The sequence below is a fragment of the Pollachius pollachius genome (genome assembly GCF_949987615.1).
Source record: "Pollachius pollachius genome assembly, chromosome: 16".
Lineage (NCBI taxonomy): Eukaryota > Metazoa > Chordata > Actinopteri > Gadiformes > Gadidae > Pollachius > Pollachius pollachius.
In genome coordinates, this window is record NC_136949.1 from 1,433,867 (window position 1) to 1,459,039 (window position 25,173).

The 25,173-nt window shown below is 48.5% G+C and overlaps 1 protein-coding gene across 3 annotated transcripts in view; it reads left to right on the forward strand.

Annotated features, from left to right (window-relative positions):
* Positions 1 to 440: 440 nt before the first annotated feature.
* senp6a (SUMO specific peptidase 6a) overlaps positions 441 to 25,173 on the forward strand; it is a 34,311-nt gene continuing 9,578 nt past the window's right edge. For 2 of the 3 annotated variants that reach the window (XM_079753517.1, XM_079753518.1), the window contains exons 1-15: positions 441 to 770; positions 4,964 to 5,048; positions 5,591 to 5,654; positions 7,053 to 7,162; positions 8,099 to 8,251; positions 9,685 to 9,752; positions 10,600 to 10,688; positions 14,879 to 15,314; positions 16,654 to 16,889; positions 17,978 to 18,127; positions 18,859 to 18,892; positions 19,730 to 19,918; positions 22,033 to 22,226; positions 23,604 to 23,767; positions 24,156 to 24,272. In XM_079753517.1, the coding sequence (XP_079609643.1) occupies positions 740 to 770; positions 4,964 to 5,048; positions 5,591 to 5,654; positions 7,053 to 7,162; positions 8,099 to 8,251; positions 9,685 to 9,752; positions 10,600 to 10,688; positions 14,879 to 15,314; positions 16,654 to 16,889; positions 17,978 to 18,127; positions 18,859 to 18,892; positions 19,730 to 19,918; positions 22,033 to 22,226; positions 23,604 to 23,767; positions 24,156 to 24,272 (2,120 nt within the window). In that variant the 5' untranslated portion in view covers positions 441 to 739. The remainder of the gene's footprint in view (positions 771 to 4,963; positions 5,049 to 5,590; positions 5,655 to 7,052; positions 7,163 to 8,098; positions 8,252 to 9,684; positions 9,753 to 10,599; positions 10,689 to 14,878; positions 15,315 to 16,653; positions 16,890 to 17,977; positions 18,128 to 18,858; positions 18,893 to 19,729; positions 19,919 to 22,032; positions 22,227 to 23,603; positions 23,768 to 24,155; positions 24,273 to 25,173) is intronic. The other variant, XM_079753519.1, reaches the window with a different exon arrangement.

Below are 25,173 nucleotides of genomic sequence, written 5' to 3' on the forward strand. Positions count from 1 at the left end.
TACTTATTAGTGCGAGCCAATTACTACAACTACTGATAATACTACTACTAATAATAGGTCTATAGAAATTCGAAACCCGAATACGTTAATATTAATATGAGCATGGTGTGTGTGTGTGTGTGTGTGTGTGTGTGTGTGTGTGTGTGTGTGTGTAACTATTTAAGTTACCTTTTGAACGAAGTGAACAACAGTCCAAGTGTATAATATATAATAATAATACCTTCTGCTTAAAAATAAATGACGACAAAGCCTCCCACGTTTTCTTTAAATAAGAAACATCGCCATCTAGCTCTTGTTCTGTTTATCTTCCTGATCACAGAGGTGAACCATGGAGCCGCGGGGTTATCGAAGTAGCCCTTACTACGTGTTCACGTCGTGCATCACACCAACCAGGCCAACTGATTTATTAATTAATCAACGACAGTCGCACACCTTGTAGACCTCTAACATCCCAAAAGGACATCCGAGCCAACTTGCTGGGACTTAGAAAGGAAAAAGTTTTTAAAAAAAAGTCCAAAACGTGAACACACTTTCCAATTGTATTTCTTTGAGAGATGCTGCTGAAAAATTAATACGAAAGTTATTTCTCCATCACTTCCACGTAGTTGGTCTCCTCACGGGGCCAGGCGGCTGGCAGCTGGCGGGCAGGAGGCGCGCAGGAGGCGGGCAGCAGGGCGCCGACAGCACGCTAGTCCGCCGGAGAGAACCATCCTCTGAACAACACGGCCATGGAGTAAACATGGCCCACAACAGAAGCTGTTTATTTGAAGGTAAGCGGTGGGGGGGGACCCCTCTCCACGCTGTCAGCGGACACTACGCGGGTCTTCAGGACACGGTGTCCCCGTGTTCACCATTCTGACTGAACAGAATTTGTCACATTTATCACATTTTCTATTTGTGGTCCAAATGTGTCCCGAGTCGGCTAGGAGGCTAGCGCGACGCTAGCGGGCAGACGGCCGACTATTGCGCGTTCGTCTCCGAGATTTAGGAGGAACACGGAGGTTGGCAACAGACGGCCGTGCCGCCGGGGTTTCGTGAGGAAAGACTTGATTAACACATTTTAATAGCTTGGTTTAATTTCAACACAAACGGGGGAGGAAACCCGATGCTAGCGTGGTTAGCTCGGAGGCTGCTAGCTTGGAGGCTGCTAGCTCGGCGGTGCGGGACCCGTTCGGTCCAGACGGGCCTTCCTGTCTCGGTCTTTAACCCGGCCTGCGGACGGTGGGGTCTTGGGCATGTCACGTTAATGTCATGTTGGTGTAATGTTTAATAAGGTGAACACGCGGGTTCTGGATCACCGATCTGTCGGCATCCTAACGGCGAGCATCAAGTCTCTTCTTCATCTTAAAGCAGCTTAACATAAAAGCTGCTCCACCACAATACGGCTCATTATGTCATTATACCAGTATATTAATCCAGTAGGTGCATATGTCTGTGTGTGCATACTGACGAGGTCAACATGTGTCGTAGGCTGCTCCGTGCTACAACACTGTTCCATACGTTAGCATGACCGTGTGTAACGGTACATACTAGTCTAATTCAGTCTATGTCTGTCATGTGCTGCCTCATACAACACCAATTGTCACTCTGTTAACGTGTGTAACGGTACATACTAGTATAATACAGTCTTCATCTGGCATGTGCTGCTTCATACAGCAACAGTGGTCACTCTGTTAACGTGTGTAACGGTACATACTAGTATAATACAGTCTTCATCTGGCATGTGCTGCTTCATACAGCAACAGTGTAAACATCAACCTAATATAGTAAAACATGCTCATAGGCTGCTTCATACAACACGTGTAACGGTACACAGTTACTACTTTAATACAGGCTTCATCTGTCATGTGCTGCTTCATGCAACAACACTGTTCACTATGTTAACATGTTTTAATCCGAGTATAGCCTACGTGTGTGGTAGGGTGGAGCATGCTACTCTGTAGTATAAACATCTTCATGACGTAGGGCTACGTTGGTGTAGCCCCAGTATGGCATGCGGGGGACAGACCTCCATTAGGGCTCAGCTCTGCTGGCTCTGTCCCCGTACAATAGGTAACCTTTGCCTTAAACATTAAATCGTGACGGCTTGAAAAAGTCCAATGATCCTCCACCAGGGTAAGTAAAACTAAAATGAGACGGAAGTTTACAAAAGAGACGTTTTGCAGTTCATATTTTTTCTTGCCTCAAATAAGCGGGCGGTATTTAAAAAGGCGAGCCAGTTTACGAGGCTATAAATAGGTGAAAAGAACATTATTAATGCTTAAGCCAGTTAAAGGAGTTTGAGAGTCGGTTTCAGGAATGCAAGGTGATATGATAAAACATTTAGCTGCAAACTCTTAAGAGCTTTCCCCTGCAATATTGAACACAACCTCCCCGGTTACAAATGCAGCTGTAGCATAACCCTGACGTGTGTGTTTATGGGTGACAGGTGTCTCCCCAATGCACTCTCAAACAGCTGCAACTAATTCTCTTTTTTACACATATTCAAAGTCAACCTTTGCTTCCTGTATTTTAATGTTAGCAGGACAGCCAAACACATGGTTCAGGAGGCAACTTAGTTACACTCTGCAGTGTTTAACATGTAATGTCCGAACCAAAGGAAAGGTTAATGCAGTAAGTTGTGTCAGGTCAATGACTCGGTCTTTGCAGGAAGGCATCGCTCTAAACTCCTTTTGGCAGTTCGTCCTGGTATGATTGTTAATTGGCCCATGCTTGGTTGGCATTTCAACCAATAACATCTACATTTTGGGCATTTAGCAGACACTTTAATCCAAAGCGATTTACAATAAGAACATTTGTCAGAAGAAAGAGAAACGATATATCGCTGTCATTACAGTAAGGATGAGAACCAAGTGCCAAGTAACAATCGCTAGGTTAACCCATTCCCTGTATACAACATGCCTAATATAGACCATATCACGCTTTGAACAGGCCCACAGCTCAGTGGTGTGTTTTGCAAGGTCTAATCAAATCCTAAAAGGAACAAATGACAAGCCCTGTACGGGTTTAAAAATGGGCCACTCCTCCAGATGGGAGATGCACTCCGACCATGATGATGAAAACCCAATAAGAGCTGACCTAATGATTTGAGACGCAGGACGGGGGGGAAGGGAGTGGGCAGAGTCCTTAATGGAACCAGGGGGGTGATGCGGCGTTCCGCAGGAGACGACTGATGGCTCAGGCCGGGCGGGATGTTCCATTTGGTCTGGGGACGGGGGTGACGTCATCCAGAGGGGCCCGGCTTAATGCTCACATCCGATGTCCAATCAAAGGCAGGGTTTGGCGGGTTTGCGATGACCTCTGGTTCAATGAGGATGTTGTCGGTGTTGCGATGTCGACATTTAATTAAGCTTTTATTTGTGTTAAACTAACCCCCCCTCTTACGGTGTATGGTGCGATCCGAAACCGGGCATCGGCTATCAATTGACATCGGTTGTATTCCAAACAATTGATTAGTAGCTCAGACAGCTGTATCTTGGTTTTGTCCCACCTGAGTAAGCATATTTGAACTGCCCTGGCTAGATTACTTCTCCAATAGAAACCATAATCTCATCCAAAAGATGAGTCTAAGTTTACTTACCCCTGCTCACAGGTTTACAGACTGGTGAAGATGGTGGCCGTGTTTAAGTTTGTGTGATGATTCAGAATCGTGAGTGCAGAGTTACGTTTGAAGAGGTCATAAGGGTTAGTGAAGAAGGGGTGTTTTTAACTGATTGGAGCACAGCCTACAAACTTACTTCTGAATCCAGAAGAAGTGCTCAGAGCACGGTGGTATGAATGTACGATGAGCCGGTCCACTGAACACCAACTTCAACTTTTCCCCAGCCTTTAAGTCTGAGCATGTGCAGTGGAGTGTTAACACAGAATGGAAACTTGTGAAGTAGTTAGTTTGTGGGCGCTACTGGATAAAGCTACCTAACCTGGGCACTACGTATGAGCTCACCTGGGTTGGACCACCTGGGTTGGAGTTACAGCTCTATGAGTGGGGGCTGCTAATCACTAACCCCAACCTGCTATCTGAGTTACTGTCTAACCCCAACCTGCTATCTGAGTCACTGCTTAACCCCAAAATACTGTCTGAGTTCACTGTCTAACCCCAACCTGCTATCTGAGTTACTGTCTAACCCCAACCTGCTATCTGAGTCACTGTTTAACCCCAAAATACTGTCTGAGTTCACTGTCTAACCCCAACCTGCTATCTGAGTTACTGTCTAACCCCAACCTGCTATCTGAGTTCACTGTCTAACCCCAACCTGCTTACTGAGTCACTGTTAACCACAGATTGCTATTTTAGTTCACTGTTTAACAGCAATGCTATCTGAGGTCACTGAGTTGCTTTGGATAGCACCCTCTGCCTATTGAATGAATAGAATTTAGCATAAATTAATATGTTCAATTGAAGGCTATTTGAATAGGCAAAGTATAAATGGGTCATGTTGATTCCAGGCTCTTTCCCCCCTGATACGGACAGAGTGCTGCATCTGGGATGTTGTTTCTCTGGCTGGTTCTGATGGGCCCTGGGATACCTGCATTGAGGTTCCCCCCCACCAGGCAGATATCTGTTGCCCCGGGCAACCGGACAACCAGATCCCATCGCCTTTCATCCATTTCGTGGGGTTTGGTCGTGCGTAGTTGTGGCTTCCATATGCTCTCTCCCCAACGTCAGGGCTTTTCCTGTTCCAAGAGTGATGGATATTTAAGATCAAATCCAATCCTGGCAGGGAATTTCAGTGGGATATCATTAAGGCCACGTAAATGCTATTCTTGATATTATTATAATAAAAATAGTTCAGATTGGATATGCATAGCGCTTTTCTTACCAAGAGACGCTAAGTTACGGAGTGACCATGCTAGAACTTAGAACCAGGATGGAACCACCATGTAGTGGGTGAATGAGGCCGTAGCATTAAGGTTCCTCTGGGTTCTCCGCGTTTATTAACGTTCTTCTCCTCTCTCGTCCCAGCGCTGGACCGATCAGAGAGCCAGCGGGATGGAGGCTTCAAGCACAGCTGGGGCTTCTCTCTCTCCGATGAAGAGAAGAGACACGAGTAAGCTCTCCTAGAGACGCCCTCACATCGTTATCCAATCCCCATCCTCGTCACGACCGGCACCAGTACAACATATCATGACATCACCATCGCTACACAGCAACTTCATAATCATCACCAATGCCACATATCATCACCATCAATACAACATGTCCTCACATCGACATCAATACACATCATCACCTCATCATCACTACCACCTCCACCTCCAATACCTCTGCCTGAATCTCCCTTACCTCTGCCGTCACCTCCATCTGCGTAACCTCTCTTACCTCCACCCCCCCCCCCCAGCGACTCCCTGATGGCAGACCTGTATGGCCCCAGCTGTACACCCCACTCCCAGTCTGTGTGTTTTTCTCTGGAACATTACCCCTAAACGTACCATCCAATGTCATGCCCCCTGGCCATTTGTTCCTGCAAGGAGACACACAGAATCACTGAAGGACGGCGGTGTAAAGCCTGTCTGAGGTGCGTTCACTGAGGGGCTAACTCGATGCTGTGGTTCCTCCTCATGTCCTCCGTCTCCCGCTGCGTGTGGTCAGCGCCCCGGGGGTAACCATGGAGGAGACGGACCGGCTGCAGCACTCCACCCCAGAGGGCAAGAAGGTAGGCTGGGCCCCCCGATCCCTGCCTCTCTCTGGCTCCATCTGGCTCTGACCCTACCTCTCTACCTCTCTGTTCCTCTCTGTCTCTCTACCTCTCTGTTCCTCTGTCTCTCTACCCCTCTGTCTCTCTACCCCTCTGTCTCTCTACCCCTCTGTCTCTCTACCCCTCTGTCTCTCTACCCCTCTGTCTCTCTACCCCTCTGTCTCTCTACCTCTCTGTTCCTCTGTCTCTCTACCTCTCTGTTCCTCTGTCTCTCTACCTCTCTGTTCCCCTCTGTCTCTCTACCTCTCTGTTCCTCTGTCTCTCTACCTCTCTGTTCCTCTGTCTCTCTACCTCTCTGTTCCCCTCTGTCTCTCTACCTCTCTGTTCCTCTCTGTCTCTCTACCTCTCTGTTCCTCTCTGTCTCTCTACCTCTCTGTTCCTCTCTGTCTCTCTACCTCTCTGTTCCTCTCTCCGTTTCTCCCTCTACCTCTCTACTTCTCTGCCTCTCTGTCTCTCTACCTCTCTGTCTCTCTACCTCTCTACCTCTCTCTCTGTCTCTCTACCTCTCTACCTCTTTGTCTCTCTATCTATCTCTCCGTCTATCTCTCCCATCTCTCTGAGCCTCTTTGTCTTCCTGCCCCTCCCTCACTGTATCTCCCCCCTGGGTCTCTCCCCATCTCCTCCTCACCGTGCCCCTCACTCCCCGCGGGTGGTGTTGACTCCCCCTGGGGGAGACGTGCACTGGAGGCCATCCCTCCCGTAGTGTGACCACCGTCCGAGAGGGAGGGGGGGGGCGGTTCAAGGACCGCTTTGTTCTGGAATCGGTGGGGGGGGGGGATTGCAGGGGGGAGTGAGTGGGAATCAGCTGGACTTGGTTGTTATGTTGGAAGGTAGAGATTTGGGTGGTGGTGTCCACAATTAGGGTGGTGTTGTTCATCATTAGTTTGGTGGTGTTTAGGTTCTGTTTGGTAGAGTTTAGTTTGGTGGTGTTCATGATTTGTTTTTTTTAATTGGCGTTAGGTTTGGTAGTGATTAGTTAAGTAGAGTTTAGGTCTAGTCTGGTGGTGTTCATGTGTAGTTTGGTAGAGTGAAGCTTGGTGGGGTTTAGTTAGGTAGAGTTTAGGTCTAGTTTGTGAGGTTTGGTTGTGTTGTGATTATTACTCATCTTTATGTTGTGTTGGATGTCTCCGCTTGATGACAGTTGTGTGGTGGACAGGTGTGACTTCCTAGTGGGAAAGCTCCATGTTCTACAGATGTTCTGTAGAGCCTCTGTTTCCATTCAGATGTTTCCGTTCAGTTCACCACCAGGGCTCCTCTGTCATGTCCCTTTATAGCTCATATGGGTTTATATAAATAATTCTCTCTCTCTCTCTCTCTCTCTCTGTCTCTGTCTCTGTCTCTGTCTCTGTCTCTCAGAGCCCCCCCTTCAGGAACTTCTCCTCAGCAGACCCCCTGCGGACGTATGAGAACCGGGCCAGCCAGCACAGCAGAGCGCTGAACAAACTAGGACCCGTCAAGAGGCCGCGGTAGGACACACCCTCCATTAGGTGTTAACGTGTGAAGACCAGGACTTTTACTTTGAAAAGGCCTGCTCCCGTTGGGGGAAGAGGACTTTTAATCTGAAAGGCCTGCTCCCGTTGGGGGAGGAGGACTTTTACCTTGAAAGACCTGCTCCCGTTGGGGGAAGAGGACTTTTAATCTGAAAGGCCTGCTCCCGTTGGGGGAGGAGGACTTTTACTCTGAAAGGCCTGCTCCCGTTGGGGGAGGAGGACTTCTACTCTGAAAGGCCTGCTGCCGTTGGGGGAGGTGGACTTTTACTCTGAAAGCCCTGCTCCCGTTTAGGGAGGAGGACTTTTACTTTGAAAAGCCTGCTCCCGTTTGGGGAGGAGGACTTTTACTTTGAAAAGCCTGCTCCCGTTTGGGGAGGAGGACTTTTACTTTGAAAAGCCTGCTCCCGTTTGGGGAGGAGGACTTTTACTTTGAAAAGCCTCCTCCCGTTTGGGGAGGAGGACTTTTACCTTGAAAGGCCTCCTCCCTTTGGGGGACTGGAGGTGTTGATGCTCTTGCGGTTGAGCGGGACATGTCCCAGTTGGTGTGGTATCAGATGGAGGACCTTTTAAGACCTTTTACTTCCTAGTTTCCATTTCACCATTCTGTCAACAGCCGACCTTTGCATGACCAAATTAAAATCAAGTCTTCAGTGCGATCGTTTTAGTCATTTTAGCCAAAAGCAACCTATACAGGTCTTTGTAGTTAAGGAGCAGGTCGGGGCCAGGGGTCATGGGGGTTCAGGGGTCATGTGGGGGTCAGGGGTAATCCTGCTCCAGGATGCCAACAGGGTCGACTGTGTACACTGGGGATCGGACCCAGAACCCACTAGCCCATCCTGCCTCTGACGTGGTGTGATGCTGAACCAGAGGACTAGGCCGGGGCTAACGGGGGTGTGGTCCCCTGTCCTGCAGCGACGTCCCCCACACGGTGCCCATGTCCCCCGCGGGGCCCAACAGAGCCAGGTCCTTCATCCCCAGCCCCTCCTCGCCCCAGGGCATGGTGCTGCAGGGGCGATACTTCCAGCACGCGCACAACGTGGCCCCCGTCCGCAAGCCCTCCCCCAGGTAAGAGCGTAATCCTCCTCTCTGAGCGCCGGCACCAGACTCTTTATCCAGAGGGAACCCTTAGGGGCGGCATGTGGCTCGGGAGGGGGAGCGGGGTGGCTGGTCCCCGGAAGGTTGCTGGTTCGATCCCCGGCTCCTCCTAGCGCAGTGTCGAGGTGTCCCCGAGCGAGACGCCTCGCCCTGACTGCTCCCGACGAGCTGGCTGTCGCCCTGCGGGGCTGGCGCCGCCGTCGGTGTGTGAATGTTTGGATGAATGGGTGAATGAGTGCATGAATGGGTGAATGTTGGGCAATATTGTAAAGCACTTTGAGCGGCCACTGGTTAGAAAAGAGCTGTATAAATGCAGTCCGTTTAACGTTATTTACCATTGATCCAGAGGAGGTTAGAGATAGAGTCAAGCATGAGCTGAAGACTGGAGTAGCTTCAGGAGAATATGTAGTGCTGTACAAAGTGGTGTTAAAGTCGGGGTGACCTCTAGGGAGGCGGGCGTTGTCCGGGGTTCCGGTGTAGTCGGGTGATGGACGGCTGGGCCAGGACTTCCTGTCCGTCGCTGGTCATTGTTTCTGATGGTTTCTGTTCGTGTTTCAGTTCCTAATTCAGGCTAATGTTTATGAACAGATATCAAAGCTGACAATGAGCTAAGTCGTGGCCAGTCTTTAGCTCATGGGTTCTGAGGTTGTTCTACACAGGCTGTTTACCTGCATGCCTGAACGTGATTGGTCCATACTACTCTGACTACGAATTGACTTGTAGTCACACTGAAACCAAACTCATGCACTGTTGCCTGCAGTTTCTGGATTCATATCTAATCTGATCTATATCTAGATTTGACACACAGGCGGATAATGAATCACGTATAAAACACACTGACAGATAATGAATCACATACAGGACACACACAGATAATGAATCGCATATAGGACACACACAGATAATGAAGCGCATATAGGACACACACAGATAATGAATCGCATATAGGACACACAGATAATGAATCACATCTAAGACACACACACAGTTAATGAATAACATTTAAGACACACCAGACAATGATGACATACAAGACACATTGATAGACAGATAATGAAGATGTAAAACGCATTGATACCGATAATGAAGACATATAAAACACATTGATACAGATAATGATGGAGTATAAAACACATTGATACAGATAATGATGGAGTATAAAACACATTGATAGACGGAAAAAGAGCTCAAAGGGGATAATATCATTCCATCGTTTCCATCTGAGCGGCCCCTCACATGATAAAGATCACCAGATGTCCCTGAATTAGTGAGCGAGAAATTCCTTAAGTGATCTCCGCTCCGACCGTCGGGGCGGAACCACCAGCAACAGCACCTGCAGACCCTCCCAGTGTTCCCATTCTCCTGGTGTCGGAGGCTGACCTGCCTGTCTCCCTCTCCTCCAGGAACGACTTCAGCACACAGCCCACGGTGGAGCTGGACCAGATCATCCTCACCTGTCCAGACACACAAGGTACGGCTCTCTGTCTCTCCCTCGCTGTCTCTCCAGCTGTCTCTCTGTCTTTATCCCTGTCCTTCTCTCACTCTGTGCCCCTCTCTTGCTGTCTGTCTCTCTGTCCCTCTCTCTGTCGTTCTCTCCATTTCTCTTACTCACTGGGTCTCTCTCTCTCTCTCTCTCTCTCTCTCTCTCTCTCTCTCTCTCTCTCTCTCTCTCTCTCTCTCTCTCTCTCTCTCTCTCTCTCTCTCTCTCTCTCTCTCTCTCTCTCTCTCTCTCTCTCTCTCTCTCTCTCTCTCTGGGCTGTGTGGGTAGGCCTCTCTCCCTAGAGGTTGATGGTGACAGTTCCAGACAGCTGGTGTTTGGTTTCAGTGGGTACACTGCGTACCTCCCCGATGAGGAGGACCTCATCCCTCTGTGTGGGCGTGCATTCACCCAGCCTGAACGCCGTTAACCGTGTGTGTGCTGGGAAAGGAGGCGGTAGTCTGGCACTGGAGCACACGGCTCATCAGCCTCCTCTGGCAGCCTCCTGCTCCTGGAGGGAAGGGGACCTTGGAGTCCGGCCGGGCCCCAGCGAGGCACCAGACGGCCTAGACCCCCTAGACCAGGCATAGACCTAGACTAAGTACTGACCCAGTACAGACCCAGTATAGACCCAGTATAGACAGTGGTTCCTCAGACTGTGTTGGTGTGTGGTCTGTATGGAGGTCTTGTGAGACCGTGAGGGGGCCGTGGTACCTTGGTGTGTTAGTGTGTTGATGTGTTTGTGTGTTTGTGTTGTTGTGCGTTGATGTGTGTTCTCTCTCCTTCCTTGGTTTGTGTGTTGTTGTGTTAGTGTGTTGATTTGTGTTCTCGTCTCCCCCAGACGACAGTCTGAACATCAAGCGGCGCGTGCAGTATAAGAAGAAGCCTTTCCTCGATGAGTGTTTCCTGCCACCCATCAAGTCAGCCGAGGTAGGGCTACAACCACGATGGCCGCCTTCACAGGGCTGCTTGATTAAGGAAAAAAAATCACGATTATTTTGGTCAATATTGAAATCATGATTTTTCTGACGATTATTTTTGAGTTTGAAAACATGATGTATTTATTCAGAATGTCGCTTCCAAAAAACATTTGCACTTTCTATAAAACATTTACTGAAAAAATAGAAATTTAAATAATAATTATAGATGTAGCTGCGTGCAGCATTGTGTGGGTCAAGCAGAAAAGGAATCCATAAACTAATTTTGGTGTGCAGACAAAATCGGTTAGGTGGCTACCTGATGACCGTCTCAGTGATTTCACCTACAATGAAAGCTATTGGCAAATGGTTATCACAATGAAAATACATTGAAGTTGCTTTCTAAGGGCCGGAATAGACTTGCTGCTTACAATGCCCCCCTAGGCGTTGATGATGCACAATTATTTGGGCATCATAAGGATAGGGTCATTAGACTATGAGTCTAGTTTGGTTTGGATACATGAAGGCCTTGCAAAGATATAAGCTCATTTCCTGTTTGACGTCCCCCTGAAGTCAAAGGTCACCAAATTGTTTGGTGTCCACAGAATGATGTCATGAGTCTATGTGCCAAGTTTTGCTATGATATGTTAAAGAGTTGCTGAGAACAGGCCTACTTCCTGTTTGGTGGCTTTGCCATCAAGTTTGATTGGCTGTCAAGGTCAAACAGTTTTGAATTTGAAAAAGCTGCGTGAGACATTTGTTCAGCTTGGTCCGAAGATAATATCGGCCAAGTTCCATGAAGATCGGACAGAATTTGTGGCCTGTGGATATGTACTATTGATTTTGACAACTTTCAACATGGTGGCAAAATTCTGATGTTGCCATGATAAATCATTTATTAGCTATATAGTGAGGTCTAACAGAATCACCAGATATTGAATATAGGTTTGAAATATACTCATGTGCATAGAGAGGAGTTAAAACACATCTTCATCACAGCGCCCCCCAGAGATTACTACATTTGATGAGAGTCTCCATGATGATGTCATGGGTCTTTTTACCAAGTTTGGTTATGATATATCAAAGGGCTGCTGAGAAATTGGCTTAATTCCTGTTTGGCAAGTTTGAATATATGTTAAAGAGTTGCTGAGAAATGGGCTTACTTCCTGTTTGCCGGCTTTGCTGTCATGTTTGATTGGCTGTCACGGCCAAACGGTTTTGAATTTGTAAAAGCTATTTGACGCATATGTCCGGCTTGTTCTGAAAGTCATAAATTGTAAGTTTCATGAAGATTGGACCGAATTTGTGTCCTGTGGATATGTACTATTGATTTTGACAACTTTCAACATGGCAGCCAAATTCTGATGTGTCTATGAGAAATAATTTATAAGCTATATTGGGAGGTCTGATAGTATCACCACCTTATTGAAAATAAGTTTGAAATATACTCATGTGAAGAGAGAGGAGTTAAAACATATCTTCATTAATTACAGAGCCAAATTTGATGAGTGTTCCCATGATGATGTCATGGGTCTTTTTGCCAAGTTTGGTTATGATATGTCAAAGGGCTGCTAAGAAATTGTCTGTCGCGGCCAAACGGTTTTGAATTTGAAAAAATCAATTTGATAAATTTGGTGAAGCATGGTCTGAAGATAATCTCTCCCAAGTTTGGAATAGATTGTACAAAAGTTGTGACGTAGATGTATTTTGAAGGCTTTTGATAAAAACCAAGATGGCGGAAAATCCATCAGGGCGCAAAATTACAACATAGGGTGCGTTGAACACGGCTTGGCCCAAGGATTCCAATGATACCTTGTTTGTTGGATGAATGGGTCAAAAGTTATAAACATGAATGCATGTCCAACTTGACCTGTTGGTGGCGCTAGAGCTCTTGAGCTAGCGACCATGAAATTGCTGTGAGGGATCATGGGACTGTCTTGAATAAGTTTGCCAAATTTCTCAATTTTTTACCAAGGCATTTTATGGGCAGCCATAGACTCCCATGGCAGGAAAATTATAATAGGAAAACGTAGAATAACAATGGTTATCTCGCAGCTTTGCTGCTTGACCCCCAAATAATTAAAAACTTGATTATTATAAGTTCTGTTTGACACTAAAATCAAAACCCAGCCCTGCGTCTTCATGAGTCATTTCCTCTCCGCTCCTTCCGGGAGCGATTTATGTGGTACAAAATCAATTTGAGTCTTTTTGCCTGATAGTGGAAAGATGGACCAGCCAAGCAGTTTTTTTGATATGTGACCTCAAGGGCCCCAAATTTTTTGAATGACATAGTACACAAGAAACAAAACATTTACAAAGAAACTTCAAACTAAACCGCAATCTACACAATCTGTCTTCCAGAATGTCTTCATACATATCTGAAGTTCTCCCTCAGGGTTCTCTCTCTCACTCGCTCTTTCCTCCCTAAACGTTTCTGTCCTAAACATTTCTGTAATCTGTCTGGTCTGCTTTCTCATCCAATCAGCAGAGGTCTGACCGACCAGCTGACCAAAGTGAGGCCCCGCCCCTCCTCTATATATCTCTCTATTGATTACTCAGCAGATTACTGAGCCAGACTTCATGAAGAGGGGGATAAGGTTCTACTAAAAGTTACTGTGAACTAGCGTGGTGGGGTTTGAGGTAACCGAAACTCACCTTGGTTGCCGTGCCAACAGTTTGACAGGGGGTTTTGAAGTCTTTTGAGCAGGATTTTAGTTAGCATATCCACGTTAGTGAACGCCAGAGAAGGGTCAAAATGGTGAATCCAAATGTGAAAGTTGGAATGGGAAACGTGTCATCTCCGACCTACGTGCGTTCAAGCTGCCAAGTTGGAAAAACATGGATGCCCAAGCTTAACTACAAGAATACAAATGTATTATTCTAATTATAGATTATAAATGTAATTGATCTAGTTCTGAAAATAAAAATAGTCGACAGTAAGTGAACCGACTCTACATCGCTGTCATCGTAAAAGAACCCTTCAATAACAACAAGTGCTGTTGGTTGTTACAATGATAGATGCTGTTTTGGTCTAAACCCGGTACCGGGCGATACTGAAGTTCAGTCAAGTCACTTTTATTTATAAAGCACACTTAAAGGTTTGTGCATCCAACAAAAACTATCATGAATGCAGCTCAAAACCCCACAACACCAACCCCTTGTCGGTGATTGGTTGGAATACTACCGTATTTCCCGCACTATAACGCGCACCGGATTATAAGGCGCACCTTCAATGAATGACCTATTTTAGAACTTTTTTCATAAATAGGGCGCACCGGATTATAAGGCGCATAGCATAGAAGATACTGCAGTCAAACGTTTGACTGGGGATGCGTTATGCATCCACTAGATCGAGCTGTGCTAATTGTATAGCTCGTCACGCGCAACGCAACTTTGAGGACAAGTTGCTGCATTTAGCAGATATAAAACTGGAACCTTTATGACAAAAAAGTAAAACACAATTACGCAGTTCCAAACCTTAGATTTTTTAAATATCTTGCAAACGTGAATGATACAAAGTAGAGCATCGCACCCTCGAATCTTGTAATGTGGCCAGTCTTCCGCCCGATTTCCTGTCTCTGTGATCGTAGTGTGACCTTCCTAATAGTGGAGGAATATCTGTCGTGTGGTCTGAACCAGCCATAAAGGGAATGTCAACAAAACAGTCAGACAAAGTCAAACTTTATTAAGCGTTTTGACAACTTTGTTCATTTGTAAACACGAATTGATCCATATATAAGGCGCTCCGGATTATAAGGCGCACTGTCGTTTTTTGAGAAAATTACCGGCTTTTAAGTGCGCCTTATAGTGCGGAAAATACGGTATTTAGGTTTTGAGTGGTTGGTAGTACCATTTGTTTTTGTGTACGATCTCGGAGCACAGGCTGTCTACAGAGACACGTTTTTTTTTCTGCCTGCTCATGCGGCGGGCAGCTAGCGGATCGTGGGGGAAGATCAGAAGAATGTGATCAGTTATGTTTCGGCCTAGAATCGATGATACAACCTGTAACTAACCGCAGTTGACCCAAAGCGCTGCCCAGTATAAAATAATTATGGCAGAGTACAGACTCAAGTGCCTCACAGTTAAGACAAGTCAAGAAATTCCAACAAACGCAACCAAAATACTAATCTAACACGGAGTGGGCGTCGGTCAGGAAGTGATGGTATGAGGTCATCAGTAGCTGACGCTGCCGTCTCTCCCCAGCCGCTGCGGCCCGGTGTCGACCCGGCCTGCTGCATCAAGTGCAACTCCACCAACCAGGACGCCCTCTGCTGCCTGGCCCGCACGCCCCTCCCCTCCTGTCAGCACGCCCAGCAGGCCGCGCCCACCTCGGCCGCGCCCACCTCGGCCACGCCCACCTCGGCCACGCCCCGCCCCCCCATACACCCGCACCACGCCGCCGGCCCCAACAGCCTTTCTGCCAAGAACTTTTACGGGCCGGCGAGGGCCTCGCCGGGCGCCATGGGCCACACGCTGCCGCTGCGTGTCTCCCACGGGGCCCGCGGGGGGGCCCTGTTGGCGCCGCTGAACGGCCCCTCCCCGCTGCCGTGCCCCGGGACCTCCGGCTGCTGCAGCCTCCGTCTGACCCTCAAGGGGAAGAAGTCCGCCTCGGCCCGCCAGCACGAACTCAACGACCCCAGTGAGTACCCCCCCCCCACACACGCTCCTCCTACCCAGAGCCCGGTTCTGGACCCGGGTCGGGCCCCCCCAGGACCCGCGGCCCCCCTGGGAAGAGGTGTCTGAGTTGGCTGGACGTGGTCTGGGTGGAGCCTCTGCTACTAGTGGCTCCTCCCACCTCGTGCCTACGAAGCGGATCAGCTCTGGTCCTCCTCTGGGCCCACCTGTTCTCGCCCCCCCAGAGACATGGAGGGGGAGAGCAGGGTGGGGGGGTCATCTGCTGGGCTGAAGCCAGGGATCTCCCACTGCTCTGGGAGGCTGGTGTCAGTGTGGTGCAGGTAGACTGTAACAGTGTTCTTCACCGTTCCTCTTAGTCGTTCAGTGGTTAATGATCTGGGAAGCAGCTCGTGCACTTTGCACTTTGTCTCCGTGTGACTTGTGTTGAAGCTCTATGTGTTTAAGGAGCCATCTTGTTTTCGGACTGCTCTTCATCACTGTTCTGTACTTCCTCCATAGATTGTAAGTTTGATGGTTCTCAGCCTCACTAGTACACATCGACGTGTCTAAATGATGTCTACGCGTTTTGAAATGACTGAGAATATGAAGAGAAACGCTAAGTATGTTCAGTGAACCAAGTGCCAAGCACTAACAATCGCTAGGTTAACCCATTCCCAGTTTACAAAGATAGCTAGGATAAGACGCTACATGATGCCAAGTACTATTTTGAAGTGCAAGGACGTACAACATACAAGAAGTGCGTAAGAGGGGTGTTTTAAGGAGAGTAAGGGAGGATTAGTTATGGTGGGGGGTACGGGAGGAGGCTATGGAGATACAGGTGAAGTGAGTACTGAATCTCTTGGTCAGAGTCCAGGTGAACTCTGACCAGTGAGTCTTCAGTCCCTCGCGAGAGTTGGAGAGCGACTCTGCGATCCTGACGTCGATTTGGGGAAATAATTAGCGACTATTTTGACCAATATTGCGTATTGGTCAAACATTGAACATTGGAAGCAGTCAACATATAAACTGCTCTGTCCTTTAGGCCAGCCCGATGTGTTAAGATGAATTGATGCATGAATTTATATTCTAACATCTTTATTTAACTATTGAATTGTAAAAGAAAAATAAACACGAATCTTATAGTCACTAACGGTAACTGTAAAAAAAATCATATTATATATGTTTTTTTTTGCGATTTGCCTATCGCGTTCTACTACAGTGCGATGTCGGTTTGAATTCGATTAATCGTTCAGCCTAGTTGTGACTCTGTTGTCCAGAGACAGTAAACAGTAGAGGGTAACCCGCAGTGTAACGCCAGCATGTCTGTAACCCGGCTGCCTTCTCCTCCTCCGCCTCCTCTCCAGTCGTCCTGTCCAGCGACGAGGAGGAGGACGCGGACAACGCCAGCACCGGCAGCGTGAACCGGCTGGACAGCGTGTCGCCGCGGCCCGCTGACTCCGCCCACTCGTCACCGGCGCCGTCCGGCGGACGCGTGGAGGCGGCGGTGAAGAGCCCCGGGGAGATGGACGAGCTCGGCGCCGAAATGTTCGAGGACGTCAACATGAAGATCGTGTTGCCACGGAGACCGCGGAAGGACCCGGTAGGTGGACGGGCAATTGAGACGGTTGTTTTTGAGTTTGAAAACATGATGCATTTATTCAGCATTTCTCTCCAAAACTACACTTTGTAACTACGAACGCTGAAATGTCCCCTCTAAAAAATACTATTTTCTTTCAAAGAGAAATTTTTCAAATTTAAAATAATGTAAGAAAAATATGTATCCAGCTATTTTAATAAAACATTTGATGAACATAAAAAATATTTTCAACTCGGTAATATTAGTTTGGAGTTCGTTTGACCCAAAAATCACGATCAAAGTCGATTAATTGCACCGGCCTACAAGACGCCTCTTCAAAGTGCGTCGGGCGTTACGACCTGGGGGTTGGCTGCATGTGCGACCAGGCGATCAGATGTGATCAACGGGGGAAAAATGGATTCAAGCTCCAAACGTGGAGCTCTTGCCTTTGCTGAGCTAGTGGGTGAGGATTGGGAAGAGCCCGTAAAAAGAGAGGTTTGGGTTCACGACGTACTGATGACGAGGAATCAGTAAGGCTGGCAGGCAGCCATACCGCAGGAGAACAACGATTTACTGGCAACGTGGCGCCCCATGATCGCCCCCTCACTGACATCACTGCTTCTGTTTATTATGACTATATATGACTCATTAACCTCCTCCTTCTCCTCTTCCCTCTCTTGGTTTGAACACTCTCCTCCTCCTCCTCCTCCTCTTCTGTGTCTGAACCCTCTCCTCCTCCTCCCTCTCTTGGATTGAACACTCTCCTCCTCCTCCTCCTCCTCCTCCTCTTCTCTGTGTCTGAACCCTCTCCTCCTCCTCCTCTTCTCTGTGTCTGAACCCTCTCCTCCTCTTCTCTCTGTGTCTGAACCCTCTCCTCCTCCTCCCTCTCTTGGTTTGAACCCTCTCCTCCTCTTCTGTGTCTGAACCCTCTCCTCCTCCTCCCTCTCTTGGTTTGAACCCTCTCCTCCTCTTCTCTCTGTCTGAACCCTCTCCTCCTCCTCCCTCTCTTGGTTTGAACCCTCTCCTCCTCCCTCTCTGTGTCTGAACCCTCTCCTCCTCTTCTCTCTGTGTCTGAACCCTCTCCTCCCCCCTCCCTGCCCCCCCCCCACCAGGTCCTCCCGTCCAACCCTGGGGCGTCTGAGAGCTTCTCCTTGCGGCCCAAGAAGCCCAAGCTGGTTCCTAACAAGTGTGCCAGCATCATCCTGCAGTGCCGTAGCGTCCGGGTGGGCACCCTGCGCCGCATGGTGACCAAGCCCGTCGTGGTGAGCCCCCGTCCCCCGTCCCCCCTGGAGTCAAACCCAACTTTATTCACACAGCGCTACGGCGCAGAACAGCCATACAAAGGGCTGGACCAGGGATCCACACAGCATTACAATCAGGGCGTCTGGCAGACGCTTCAATCCAAAGCGATTTACAATAAGTACATTCGTCAGGAGGAAGAGAAGCAACCACATATCGCTGTCAGTACAGTAAGGATGTTCATAGAACCGAGTGCCAAGCACTAACAATCACTAGGTTAACCCATTCGCCGTATACAACAGAGATAGCTAGGATAAGATGCTACACGATGCAAATTACTATTTTTAAGTTCCAGGACGTACATCACACAATAAGTGTGTAAGAGCAGCATGAAGGTGTTACTTTATAGATCATAGAAATGAATTGTATTTATAAAGCACTTTCATTTCAGAAATCTCAAAGTGCTATCAAAGTTTAAACCAAACATGTAAATAAGAGTTGAAACAATGGAGCTCACTGGAAAACGGACCAAACTAACTAAACACCGATTTGTTATAGGGAACACTAGTGGGCGATAGGATTGTGTGATTGTTTAGATGAGGACGTCCTGTTTTGGACCAGCTTACTGCACTACAGACCTTCAGATCTCAGGACCCTCTTGAGATGTTCCTGGTGGAACCCAGACATGAGGCCTTGGACTATATGAAGCTTTCGGCCCCCTCTAACTCTTCCCTCACCTATCCTCTCTCCACAGTTCTCCATCGACCAAATCCAACTGGAAACCGATGGTATGTCCTTTAAACATTCTCCTTTGTGGCTTTGGGCTGAAACATTAGCCTTCTGAGGGGCTTCACACTTGAGGGGCTTCAAGTGTGAGGTCTCCTTGAGTTTAATCTGTACGTTCTATGGGGTTACACCATGTAGATTGATGTATTGTTACTGGCATCATACCGTCTGTGTAAATAGTGTAAATTAATGCAGTACTGGGTATGTCCACTAGAGGGTAGCGACACCCTGCAGACGACAGTGAGAGCCACGGTGGGCGCTAGCATAACATGACATAGCGTAGAATTAAATGGTGCTAGCATGACTTTGCGCTAGCATTAAAATGACATGGCGCTAGCATAACATGACAGCCCTAGCATAAAATAGCCCTAGAAAAAAATGACATGGCACTAGCATAACATGACATGGCACTAGCTGACATGACATGGCGCTAGCATAACATGACATGGCGCAAGCATGACATGGCGCAAGCATAACATGACATGGCGCAAGCATAACTTGACATGGCACTAGCATGACAAGAAATAGCAGTAGCATGACATAGCACTAGCATAACGTAGCAGTAGCATTACATAGCCCTAGAAAAACATGACATGGCACTAGCATGTCATGGCGCTAGCATAACACGACATGGCGCTAGCATAACATAACATTGCGCTAGAATAACATGGAGCTAGCATAAAAGGGCGCTAGCATAACATGGCGCTTGCATAACATGACAGCAGTTGCATGACATGGCAGTAGCATGACAGCACTAGCATAACATGACATGGCGCTAGCAAAACATGACATAGCACTAGCAGAACATAACATTGCATGCCCCCCCCCCCCCCCCCCAGTGGCGGCGGAGATGGAGGCCCTGGAGGTGAACCTGCAGGCCTCGGAGCTGGTCAGCTGCGAGTGGTGCAGCGTGAGGAAGCTGCCCGTGCTCTTCTTCCAGACCACGCCTGGGGAATGCCTGCGGCTGCGCTCGCAGCTCAACATGTCCAGCGAGAAGGGGGGCCAGTGGTACGACTCGGCCGGCGACCGTAAGTCAGCGCCTCGGGGGCTAACGCAGAGCGTACTGCATCCCCCCGTTCATCCGGTTTTAATGTTGTACCCACGTATAATATTCTTCATTTCTGTTGCAACTTGTGCTGTATTTTGTTTTATTCTATTTTTACTCTATTTTCTATTGCTGTTCAAAGCACAGAAACACAGGGCGTCCTGTATGCGTGTGTTACAAAAAAAAAGAGGTTAAATCTTAGCTAAGCACAGCTAGCCTAGCCTGGGTTGCTCCTGTGATTCACTGGTTCACAGGAGCTCTGGTGTCAACGTACCGTGGTCATTGTGATGGTCTGAGTACGTCCAAACTGACATCTGTGGGCGTATCCCAGGCTGTGCTGCTTGGGAAGTAATAGTACTTAAATAATACATATAATGCCTTGCTCAGGGACAAACCCTGAGGCAGGGGTTGAATTGATCTTTCTTTAATCTATCTGTATGTCTGTGTGTATGTGTGTTGTGATTTTGTGTGTCGTGACTCTCTGTGTGTTGTGACTGTCGTCGTGACTGTGTGTGTGTGTGTGTGTCGTGACTCTGTCTGTGCGTGTCGTGACTCTGTGTGTCGTTACTTTGTCTGTGTTTGTTTGTGTGTCGTTACTGTGTTAGTTTGTGTGTCGCAGAGATGTTGACTCGAGTCACATGACTTGGACTCGAGTCAGACTCGAGTCATGATTTTGATGACTTCAGACTCGACTTGACAATATTACGCATGACTTGCGACTTAGACTTAGACTTGACTGCTTTTGACTTGAGACTTGACTCGGACTTTGCCTCTTTGACTTGTAATGACTCGACATGTCTTGAGTCAAAAACATTTATTGTTTTAGATATCTAACCTATTTCCCGCCTGGAGAGCTAGACACCCAAGACGCATTCACTTCCGTGAAGATGAAAAAAAAAACGGCGCGCAAAGACAAACCTACGCCTGTATCTTCAATAATATCAAAACAAAATTTCGATATCATTTATACTTTATTCAGAATAACAGTTTTAGTTTCATATCGGCTGAGTTTTGAGTTGGTCCCATTGAAGCCGTCTTGCCAGCCTCTGACATGTAAGACATCGTAACTAAATCATTTTTCAACCGTTCTACACACTCGTATCTTCAATAATATCTAAACCGAATTTCGATATAATTTATGCTTTCTTCAGAATCACAGTTAAAGTTTCATATCGGCTTCGTTTCCGTTGGTCTCATTGATTTACGTTGACGCTGGAGCGTGAGGACGTTCAGCAGTGTTGCCAGATTGGGCGGGTTTTTACCGCCCTATTGGGCTACATTTTGACGACGTTCAGGCAGTGTTGCCAGATTGGTTTTTTTTTTCCCACCCTATTTGGCTACTTTTAATCATGCACCGGCTACGCTATTCTCTTAAAGAAAATACCATTACTACCATTAATACTACTACCATAGTACTATAAATTCAGCTACAACTACTACTTCAGCTATTACGACTACTACTTCAGCTACTACGACTACTACTTCATCTACTACGACTACTACTACTACTACTACTACTACTTTAGCTACTACTACTACTACTTCAGCTTCTACTACTGAAGACCCAGGCGGGTGGTAAGGACAATTTCCTTAAGAAAAGTTGTGGCATACTGTAACTGACATCCACTCAAGCAGTCCTTTCAGACATCCATACATAGCTCATATGCCACACTTGTCAAGGCACAGCTTTACCAACCTTAGGGTCACAGTGGTGCCTTCCGTAGCCTACCAATACAATTCAAACCCCCCGTCCACTCTCACTTCTCCTCTGAGACAACATAAGTTTTCGGCACATGCGCATTTCATAACACATTTGAAGACAGAAACAATGAACATATTATAACTGCATTGATAAGAAGTGACTGTACATTAGAGTGTAATGTTGAAATTATGATCAATAGCTTAATAATGACATTAAGTAAAAATACATGGTGACTTGTTCAGGACTTGAAGAAGTTTGTGACTTTGACTCGACTTGGCTTTCCCTGTCTTGACTTGGGACTCGACTCGGACTTAACTGCTAAGACTTGGGACTTTAAACGGTGACTTTGTCCCATCTCTGGTTTGTCGTGACTCTGTGTCTGTCTGCGCCTCCAGAGTCAGATGAGAAGTACATCGTGCTGATCTTCGAGAACGGGCTGACAATGAACGAGCAGATGATCCTGGAGGACATCCTGGGGGAGATCGGCCGCGCCAACAGCCTCAGCGACTTCCCCGCCAAGCTGTCCTTCGACGAGGCCAACGTCAGGCTGGTCAACTACAACAAGGCCACCAAGGAGAAGGAGGAGAAGGTGAGGAGTCCTACTATGGCCTCGCAAATACCCCAAAAAGACACGCCCGCCTCTATTTCTGATTGGTCCGTCACACACGTCACCCCTCTTTGTTTCTACTGTCTTAGGATTCGACTACCGGCCCTCTACTGTCTTGATATTAGCTGCTTGGGGTTAGGGTTAGGGTTAGAGCTCTTTTGTGACGCTCTCGAACGCTCACAGCGAGGGCACCGTAGAGTTCTAAAGCGTCCAGTTGAGTTGCATGCAACCCGGCCAATCACAGACCGAGTAGGGCGGGTCTTGGCGTGGCCACAGTGGGATTCGTAAATACGTGTCCTGGACTTGGTCCCAGCAGATCAACGCCTCTCGTTGTTTGACTCTGTTACTTCCATATTCAAATTGATATTTAATATGAGGAAGCCATGTGGTGAATGCTTTCCTTGAAAGAGTGTTGCTGAGGGCATAAGTTAGCATGGCCTCATCGCCGTCCCATAATGCAAAGCGTCGTTAAACAATTTAGCATTTTTTTTACCAGACACAAAGATTTATCGGAAATGTTCCGACCTAACTGGTCCCCAGTCTAAGCCGGCTCTCTAACTGGTGTCTCCTGTGGTCCCCAGTCTAAGCCGCTCTCTGACTGGTGTCTCCTGTGGTCCCCAGTCTAAGCCGGCTCTCTAACTGGTGTCTCCTGTGGTCCCCAGTCTAAGCCGGCTCTCTGACTGGTGTCTCCTGTGGTCCCCAGTCTAAGCCGGCTCTCTGACTGGTGTCTCCTGTGGTCCCCAGTCTAAGCCGGCTCTCTGACTGGTGTCTCCTGTGGTCCCCAGTCTAAGCCGGCTCTCTGACTGGTGTCTCCTGTGGTCCCCGGTCTAAGCCGGCTCTCTGACTGGTGTCTCCTGTGGTCCCCGGTCTAAGCCGGCTCTCTGACTGGTGTCTCCTGTGGTCCCCGGTCTAAGCCGGCTCTCTGACTGGTGTCTCCTGTGGTCCCCGGTCTAAGCCGGCTCTCTCACTGGTGTCTCCTGTGGTCCCCAGTCTAAGCCGGCTCTCTGACTGGTGTCTCCTGTGGTCCCCAGTCTAAGCCGGCTCTCTGACTGGTGTCTCCTGTGGTCCCCAGTCTAAGCCGGCTCTCTGACTGGTGTCTCCTGTGGTCCCCAGTCTAAGCCGGCTCTCTGACTGGTGTCTCCTGTGGTCCCCAGTCTAAGCCGGCTCTCTGACTGGTGTCTCCTGTGGTCCCCAGTCTAAGCCGGCTCTCTAACTGGTGTCTCCTGTGGTCCCCAGTCTAAGCCGGCTCTCTAACTGGTGTCTCCTGTGGTCCCCAGTCTAAGCCGGCTCTCTGACTGGTGTCTCCTGTGGTCCCCAGTCTAAGCCGGCTCTCTAACTGGTGTCTCCTGTGGTCCCCAGTCTAAGCCGGCTCAGGGCTGCCCGTCGGGGGCGGCGGGCAGCGTGACCCGGGTGGCCCCGGTCCGGACGCGGATGGCCACGCGCCAACAGGCCGGGGTCTTCTACAAAGATGAGGACGAGGACATGGCGGAGATCCAGCCCACCTTCTCCGGACCCATCATCAAGTGAGTGGGCCGCCGGCTGTCCCCCGGTTGCCATGGATACGGGGATGCTGGCATGCAGGGCCGGAGAGAGAGGAAGGCCTCTTGTCTCTCGGGCAGACTGAGTTTATCCCCGATGAAATCTTTCATATCAATTTGGGATGAATCAGATCAAACTGGGTTTCTATTGGTTGGGCTGTGATTCCTAGTGTGTGTTTCTGAGTGTATCTGTCGTTGGGTGATTGGGTGAGAGTATCACCCAATCTGTTCTCTTTATTGGTTTGATGTTTTGTGTCTTCTTGTCTCCTGACCGTTGATTGGTTGATATTCCGTCCCTACTTTTCTCCTGACCGTTGATTGGATTATGTGTCTCTGTCTCCTGCCTCCTGATTGGTGGATGGGTGTGTTCCAGGTTGATGGTGTACCCCCCTCCCCCCGCTAAAGGAGGCATCAGCGTCACTAACGAAGACCTCCACTGCCTTAACGACGGGGAGTTCCTCAACGACGTCATCCTAGACTTTTATCTCAAGTGGGTTCTATAATAATAATAATAATAATAATAATAATAATAATAATAATAATAATAATAATAATGGATTGAATTTGTATAGCGCTTTTCTAGACACTCAAAGACGCTTTACAGTGAAGGGGGAACCTCACTAACCACCACCAGTGTGTAGCACCCACTGGGGTGATGCACGGCAGCCAATCAGCGCCAGAACGCTCACCACACACCAGCTTGAGGTGGAGAGGGAGGGAGTTAATGAGTCAGCCAATTATACAGGAGGATGATTAGGGGGGCCAGATTGAATGAGCCTGGTTGGGCCAGGACACCGGGGAAACTCCTACTCTTTGCGATAAGTGCGCTGGGGTCTTTTACGACCTCAGTGAGTCAGGACCTCGGTTTTACGTCTCCTCCGAAGGACGGCGCCTTCCACAGCACAGTGTCCCCGTCACTGCACTGGGGCATCGGGAGTGATGTTAAGGCCAGAGGGAAGAGTGCCACCTATTGGCCACCACCCAACACCACTTACAGCACCTGGTATTCCCAGGCGGTCTCCCATCCAAGTACCAACCAGGCCCGACCCTGATTAGCTTCCGAGATCAGACGAGATCGGGCGTGTCCATGGTGGTAAGGCCATATGGTTCTGGTCCAGATGTTCACCTGGGCTCCTGCATGTTGGTCCCAGGTGCATCAAGAGATCTAGAGGTGTTTGGAAGGGATGCTCCCTCTTCCTCAGTGTTGATGAGGAAGGGCGGAATGTGGCTCCGGAGGCAGAGCGGGTTGACTGGTAACCGGAAGGTTGCCAGTTCAATCCCCGGCTCCTTCTAGCCGAGTGTCGAGGTGTCCCTGAGCGAGGCGCCTCGCCCTGGCGAGCTGGCTGGCGCCCTGCGTGGCCGACACCACCGTCAGCGTGTGGATGAACGGG